The sequence below is a fragment of the Coregonus clupeaformis genome, unplaced genomic scaffold (genome assembly GCF_020615455.1).
Source record: "Coregonus clupeaformis isolate EN_2021a unplaced genomic scaffold, ASM2061545v1 scaf0345, whole genome shotgun sequence".
NCBI classification, from domain to species: Eukaryota; Metazoa; Chordata; class Actinopteri; order Salmoniformes; family Salmonidae; genus Coregonus; species Coregonus clupeaformis.
This window is the reverse complement of record NW_025533800.1, coordinates 398,817-407,346: the sequence shown is the minus strand read 5'-3', so window position 1 is coordinate 407,346 and position 8,530 is coordinate 398,817. Positions and strand designations below refer to the sequence as shown.

Sequence of the window (8,530 nt, the reverse complement as noted above, 5' to 3'; positions counted from 1 at the left end):
TTGCTTGAGAAATTGGTCTTTGCTAAGAAACGATTTTTGTTTCTTTTTGACCATTTTAATTGAAAACAATCACAGTAAGGTACATCATTGTTACCCAGAAATGATTTGATATTCAGATAAAAACGTCTGCATTGGACCTTTTTAAGATGACCTAGCACAATCTCAGTCGAGCCCCGGTTCCAAAACACATCCTCCTCAAGGTGTGCTCTTGGGCAGCTGTCCATCGATCGCCAGTGGCTTTCTGTGTGTGTTTCTGGAGACTGGTCGATGTGCTCACCCTCTGTCTTGTTTGTCTTCCAGGCTCGGAATGTCACCACAGGGGAGCTAGCGGCCATCAAGGTCATCAAACTGGAGCCCGGTAAGAATATTTGCCTCCCTCATCTCACACACTGGGGTGAAGTTTCCCCTACGTACAGATCTAGGATCAGCTTGCCCTCCCCCAATCAGTGGGGAAAACGGACCTAAGCTCAGCGTCTAGGGGCAACGTCACCCTACTCCTCATCTCACTGTCTCAGCTAGTTTAGCCTCTCCTGACTGTCCTATCATTCCATTTGACTCACTTAAATCTTCCCTCCCCCACCATCCTACTTCTTCAGTCATTACTGTGCCTGTTTATGAGGCCCACTAAACATTTGGAGGAATTGACTTAAAATACAACAGCGTTATGCAAATGAGCCCACCTGAATGCCCCAAGCCATATGCATGGAAGTACAGTATGTTATGACCCAGTGAGAGCATAACATTAGTGGTTATGTTGGTTGGAGCGTGTTGCTTACAGTAGAGTTGCAGGTATAAATCTTGTATAGGCCACCCACTGGCCTTATTAGTGTAAAAGGCATCTGCATCATACCTACCATTATAATATGTTACCCATCGCTTTAGATAAGAGTGGTGTGTGTTTGTCTGGGACGTTTTCTATAATAGTCAGGCAGGCCTGGCTGCGTTCCCAAATAGAACGTGGCCTTCATCAGGCCAGGAATGTGGAGTGGAGATAGCCTGGGAGCCATATCAGACCAGATGTACCTTCATCTCAGCCTCAAATGGCAGGGCTTGATTAAGTTGGAGTGTTAGAGTAAACCTGTTTGAGCTTGCGGCCAAGCTCTTTGCCTGCGCCACAATAAGACGATCCTTTTCTAATAGCGAGGAATATCAGATTTGGAGTCTCTGTGCTATTGTGTGGATTTCAAAAGCCGCCTGCTTGCTTATATCGAATGCATAAACATTCAAGATGTACTTATAATTTGATTAGATGATAATGATGGATATGAATTGTTATTCAGAAAAACTTAAAGTAACACTGTTCATATTCTTGTAGAGCTGTTACTAGTAAGTACCCTGAAGGGATCCCGTGCAATTGCACATTATTGCATAGCAGTGAAACACAGAGCTCAAACACCTTGTATTATTAAAATGCATTGAATGTCACACACTGTCACGATGCAACAATGTGTGAAGATTGCAGGACTTCAATAGGCAAAGTGTTACCTGTTACTCTACATCAGTGCTTCTCATCCATTCGTGTGACACCCTCAGGGGGTACACGTTTTTATTCTAGCCCAGCACTAACACAAAATATTCAGAATAGGATTTTAAAAAATCCTTATTCCAGGAATCTTCCAACCAGGATTTTTGGAAAACCTGGGAATTTTGGGAAAGTTACCAGAATTTTGCAACCCTAATTCTGACTCCCTCCCTCCCTCCCCCCACACACATATCCTAAACTAGGCGTGGTATAGGCCAAATGACTCACTACTCCAATAACCTATAGAGGTGATGTCTAACAATCCAAAAAGCATTTTTTATTGTGGTGTTTTCCTTAGCATTAGCAGGCAACTCATTGATCCACAGTTAGTCATAATTGCTACCATAAAAGAGCCTAATTATATATATATATATATATATATATATATATATATATAAATATATTTATATATTTTTTTGTCATTTAGCAGACGCTCTTATCCAGAGCGACTTACAGGAGCAATTAGGGTTAAGTGCCTTGCTTAAGGGCACATCGACAGATTTTTCACCTAGTCGGCTCGGGGATTAGAACCAGCGACCTTTCGGTTACTGGCACAGCGCTCTTACCCACTAAGCTACCTGCCGCCCGTTGTTGGTTTGTGTTTGGTGATAGTCTGTCACCAGTCAGTTGCACAATTGAATTCTGCTATGAATAGCACGTTATCAGTCTCCTCGCAATCTCTAAACTGTATTCTGTTCTGTTGCTTCCATATGTGGGAATAATAGCAAACTAGCTCTCGGATGCTAACTGCTAACATTTAGCCTAAGCCCATATCTGTCCCTTGGCTATGATAAGTGGATTGATTAGGGAATCTATTGGGGTTGAATTGATCAGATGTAAGTAATGTTTGAATTAGTTTGGGAATGATGTTCCATTCACAGGAGGCTGAGGGAAGGACGGCTCATAATAATGGCCGGAACGAAGCTAATGGAATGGCATCTTCCATGTGTTTTGATGTTTGATACCATTCTGCTCCAGCCATTACCACGAGCCCGCCTTCCCCAATTAAGGTGGAAACGGCAGATTTTTTTATGGAATATCTACATAGGCGTAAAGAGGCCCATTATCAGCAACCATCAGTCCTGTGTTCCTATGGCACGTTGTGTTTGCTAATCCAGGTTTATCATTTTAAAAGGCTAATTGATCATTAGAAAACCCTTTTGCAGTTATGTTAGCACAGCTAATCAGCCGTTTCCAGCTACAATAGCCATTTACAACATGAATGTCTACACTGTATTTCTGATCAATTTGATGTTATTTTAATGGTCAAAAAAATTGCTTTTCTTTCAAAAACAAGGAAATGTCTAAGTGACCCCAAACTTTTGAACGGTAGTGTACATGTACAAATTACCTTGGGGGGGGGGGGGTTCAATGTAAATAGTCCGGGTGGCCATTTGATGAATTGTTCAGCAGTCTTATGGCTTGGGGGTAGAAGCTGAAGCTGTTAAGGAGCCTTTTGGACCTAGACATGGCGCTCCGGTACCGCTTGCCGTGCGGTAGTCAGGACGAACCAACCCAGGGGGTGGGAAATGGTGGGTGTAAGCTAGGCTAAACTAAAGAAATGTTTACTTACTTTTTCTTGCTATAAATCAACAGGGATTTACTTTGAGTTTGGCTTGTTAGACTGAGAATCAGCAGGTGGTAGGCTTGATGGACTGTGTGTGCTCATGAGTGTGTACGAGCATGTGTGCTGTTATCTGTGTGAGTGTGTACAGATATGCAGCCTGAGGCTTGTGGGGAACCATCTGATGTTGTGGTAAGAGTTCAGACAGGAAGAACTAGCTCCTATAGAAATAATTAACAACACTGCGGCCTCTGCTTGTGTGAAGAACGCTTGTGTGTGTATGTGTTACAACTGATATTCAACTTTCAGGCAGTCTTTTAAATAGACAGTAGGATCTTAATTTGATTACCCTGTTGCAGGAGAACATTCCTACAATACAGGACCTTTTAAACGTGTGGTGTATTTGAGGTTTAAAAAGGCTTCTGAAGTTTGTAATTTCCACTTTGACATTTCAGACTTCATTCTCCCTTACAAAAAATGTATCAACCCTTACAAAAATGTCCATAAATTATAATCCACATAATAATTCACATTTCCTGTTGCTGCATGATTATTTTCCTGCTGTAGCAAACTGGCTCAAATTAAGTTCCTACATCTGTAGGTATCCAATGTTGACTTTCATCATTTTGTGTGTATGTGTGTGCACGTGCGGCCGTGTGTGTTCTTTAACAACCAAAGCTATTCTTGGGCGGAAGGTTGAGGGGTCAGTCAGCATTGAACCGCCCCCTGACTCTCCCAATCCTCTCCTTTTTTTATGTCAAACCACCTCATTACCATATCCGCTGTGACGGCTCCTGCCTTGCTTTTGGGGTGTGTCCCAAATAGCACCCTATTCCCTATTAAGTAATATAGGGAATAGGGTGCCATTTGGGATGCAGCTTTAGTATAGACACACAAGACTAGAGTATTTCTGCAAGGCTTTTGGACTGGGGGTCCTCTGTCGTAGCGCTTTTAATGTTAATAGGCACTATTGATTTGCTGCAACTTCCCTCTCCCTCCCTTCCTCTGCCTATTCTTGTAAGGACACTGCATAATTCTACAATAACAGGAATTTATTTGGGGTTTATTTGTGGCATATATTTGGGTTGTGCTCATGCCGTGGTCATTTCAAACAACATTTCCTACTTACAAAGCATGTAGAGGTCTGTAATCTTTATCATAGGTACACTTCAACTGCTAGAGACGGAATCTAAAACACAAATCCAGAAAATCACATTGTATGATTTTTAAGTAATTAATTTGTATTTTATTGCACGACATAAGTATTTGATCACCTACCAACCAGTAAGAATTCCGGCTCTCACAGACCTGTTAGTTTTTCTTTAAGAAGCCCTCCTGTTCTCCACTCATTACCTGTATTAACTGCACCTGTTTGAACTCGTTACCTGTATAAAAGACACCTGTCCACACACTCAATCAAACAGACTCCAACCTCTCCACAATGGCCAAGACCAGAGAGCTGTGTAAGGACATCAGGGATACAATTGTAGACCTGCACAAGGCTGGGATGGGCTACAGGACAATAGATAAGCAGCTTGGTGAGAAGGCAACAACTGTTGGCGCAATTATTAGAAAATTGAAGAAGTTCAAGATGACGGTCAATCACCCTCGGTCTGGGGCTCCATGCAAGATCTCACCTCGTGGGGCATCAATGATCATGAGGAAGGTGAGGGATCAGCCCAGAACTACACGGCAGGACCTGGTCAATGACCTGAAGAGAGCTGGGACCACAGTCTCAAAGAAAACCATTAGTAACACACTACGCCGTCATGGATTAAAATCCTACACCGCACGCAAGGTCCCCCTGCTCAAGCCAGCGCATGTCCAGGCTGTCTGAAGTTTGCCAATGACCATCTGGATGATCCAGAGGAGGAATGGGAGAAGGTCATGTGGTCTGATGAGACAAAAATAGAGCTTTTTGGTCTAAACTCCACTCGCCGTGTTTGGAGGAAGAAGAAGGATGAGTACAACCCCAAGAACACCATCACAACCGTGAAGCATGGAGGTGGAAACATCATTCTTTGGGGATGCTTTTCTGCAAAGGGGACAGGACGACTGCACCGTATTGAGGGGAGGATGGATGGGGCCATTTATCACGAGATCTTGGCCAACAACCTCCTTCCCTCAGTAAGAGCATTGAAGATGGGTCGTGGCTGGGTCTTCCAGCATGACAACACACAGCCAGGGCAACTAAGGAGTGGCTCTGTAAGAAGCATCTCAAGGTCCTGGAGTGGCCTAGCCAGTTTCCAGACCTGAACCCAATAGAAAATCTTTGGAGGGAGCTGAAAGTGCGTATTGCCCAGCGACAGCCCCGAAACCTGAAGGATCTGGAGAAGGTCTGTATGGAGGAGTGGGCCAAAATCCCTGCTGCAGTGTGTTCATACCTGGTCAAGACCTACAGGAAACGTATGATCTCTGTAATTGCAAACAAAGGTTTCTGTACCAACTATTAAGTTCTGCTTTTCTGATGTATCAAATACTTATGTCATGCAATAAAATGCAAATTAATTACTTAAAAATCATACAATTTGATTTTCTGGATTTTTGTTTTAGATTCTGTTTCTCACAGTTGAAGTGTACCTATGATAAAAATTACAGACCTGTACATGCTTTGTAAGTAGGAAAACCTGCAAAATCGGCAGTGTATCAAATACTTGTTCTCCCCACTGTAAGTAATTTGGGTCAACTATTCCTTTAATATTAAACAGGTGTGGATTCTAATATAACTGACATGCCCCATATCTTGAAATGTTAATGACTGGGATGAATAACAATGAGTTCCGTAGAACCATATTAAATTTTACATTTACATTTGAGTCATTTAGCAGACGCTCTTATCCAGAGCGACTTACAGTTAGTGAGTGCATACATTTTCATACTGGTCCCCCGTGGGAAACGAACCCACAACCCTGGCATTGCAAGCGCTGTGCTCTACCAACTTAGCTACAGGGGATATTCTATAGAACATCACAGGATCTATGCAGAGGCCTGTGTGATGGAGTTAACACGCAGGACTGACGGTGAGGGATGTGCGAGCTTCAATCAAATCAATAGGCCAATAGCAGTGTCTCTTGCCCTCCGTGTGTAGTCGCTCAAGGCACTTTTTTCAAAGCCCCCTTTATGGAAGACCGTCAATGTTAGGTGTGTGAGTCTGTTTATCATAAAAGAACACTGTACTGTGATGTCTCTGTGTTGTTGGGAATACCAGCCCTTTCAAGGTTGCGTCTCAAATGAATATTCCCTATATAGTGCACTACTTTTGACCAGGGCCCATTGGGCTATGGTTAAAAGTAGTGGACTTAACATTTGTGACACATCCAAGGGCTAAGATAACAAGATGGGGTTTCTGATGTCGTTTGAACTTCCCTTGCGGATGTCTAGGGGTTAAATGAGAGAGAGAGAGAGAGAGAGAATCAATCAGGTGGACCACATGCAGTCGAGTTCGGCCCAGAGGTCTCTTATTAGCCATTCAGGCTAACGCACTGCAGGAACCCCATCTAAAATTCATGCAGCCAAGGTTTCCCCCTACCTCTTAAAATGCCAGCAGCGCGTCATGACGAGGGGAAGGTGCCACAATCCACTGTGACAGCGTGGAGTGACATGGAGGTGCGTGTCAGTACGCATCACGGCCAGGGCAGCTGGCACTCATGACAGATGTGTCCAGGAGTGTGTTTTTTGGTGACAGGGTCGATGGCTCGAGGTGTGTCGCCAAAGCCAGGACCATGGAAACTTATGTAGCCTAGGCTGACAGATTGACTATCATAGTGTGTGGAGTGGACACACACACAGACACACACATTCAGCGTGGTTGGGCGGCTAACACCCTCTACCATGTGACAGTTAACAAACGCCTGACACCATATTCAGCACCTTGTTATATCTGCCAGTCTGTTTCAATCTCAAATATGAAACTGTTTCCTAAAGATGCTTTCAAAGCTAGCCCAACTAATATTCCCAGCAACAGTTTGCTGGGATCTCATTGGCTTATCTCGCTTTAGTGGCGTGCTTTGCAGAAATCAAAGAAGTAATTTAATATTTGCTTTTTTGACTTCTAATTTGTGCTGTTTGATTTTCAAATGGCTTCTCGGTCTGGCTATCTTCATCTTGTGCTTCGTCCTGTCCATGTACAGTCCAAGAATCTGGGTTAGAGGTTGCCCAGATCTTTGGAACTGCTCCAATAGATCCCAATGCAGCCAATCTGTTTGCACAAGGCCCCTCCCCCAAATCTGGATCCTATTCATTAGGGCATGCAACGGAAAAAGTTGTAAAACATTTTGCAACGGAAAACCAAAATGAGCATTTCCGTTTTATTATTTTTTCTTCCGTTTGGTGCCTAATGAGCACAACCCTGATGGCTTCCAGTCCGCCATGGTATCTGCCAACTCTAAGCAATTTGCTGTTCTATAAGCCAACATGAGATTGTGGTTGTACGGCCATCACATTATGAGGTCCTTGCTTACTGTCAGTGTATGTGTGCATCCCAAACAGGGCACCCTATTGCATAGTGCACTGCTTTTGACCAGAGGCTTAAGCTGCAAAGAAACTGACCTTATGTCAGAGCTTAAGAGCAACATCATTCCATTATCCTTGTGCTAAGGTGAACTTGGCTCTTCTGGGGTCAGCAATCAAATGATTTATTCCATGTCACCTTGGATGAAAGGAAAAATTCACCTACTGTTTACTAAATATTCCAAATAAAAAACTACTATTGGTCCATACAGTTACAATATGTAAGTGCTTAGTGACCAGAATGTAATTATTAAACACTATTTTGTAACTGCAGATAAATACTTAATCCATGTATTTGTAGGATATTGTGATCAAAAAGAATACATAAGAGTAAATGAATGACGGAAGAAAAAAAACGTTTTGAATTATTCATTGTTACGCCATGTTCTTAACTTTTTTTTTAAATGTAGGCAATTCAGCTTACATTACATCTCTGTAACAAGCCAGTAAACCTCCACTTGTTTTCTAAATATAACATATTTATTTATAAATTGTTTTGAGTCCAAAGACTCGAGATAAGTGTGCAGGAGTTTATCCAGTCACTCCTTTGGTGTTAGCACGTAGAGGTGATGGCAGTCAGTAGTAGGCTTCTCCCCCAGTCCTACATGCCCCTAGACGCTGATCTTGGGTCAGTTTAGCCTGTTCCCCACTAATGGTTAAGGTTATGATTGGAGCAGGGGACGCTGATCCTGGATCTGTACCTAGGGGAAAAACGTCACCCCGGAGCATCCTTCACTGTCAGCCCATCTCTCCAATCCCCTCTGTGCTGGGAAAATGTCACCGCGTCACTGGAGAAGGACAGGCTCACCACGACAGGAAGCACCAGGGCCATCTGACCTTGGTCACTGTTGAAAGTGAATCCTGGGACGCTCCCTCAGGAGGAGGCCGTAAGCAGAAAAAGACCCGCAAAAAAAACCCACCGAAATGTAATTCAT

At 43.2% G+C, this 8,530-nt stretch overlaps 1 protein-coding gene across 1 annotated transcript in view; it reads left to right on the top strand.

Annotated features, from left to right (window-relative positions):
• Window positions 1-267: 267 nt before the first annotated feature.
• LOC123481200 (mitogen-activated protein kinase kinase kinase kinase 3-like) overlaps window positions 268-8,530 on the top strand; it is a 76,936-nt gene continuing 68,673 nt past the window's right edge. The window contains exon 1 of the mRNA XM_045214960.1: window positions 268-358. Coding sequence (XP_045070895.1) covers window positions 268-358 — 91 coding nt within the window. The remainder of the gene's footprint in view (window positions 359-8,530) is intronic.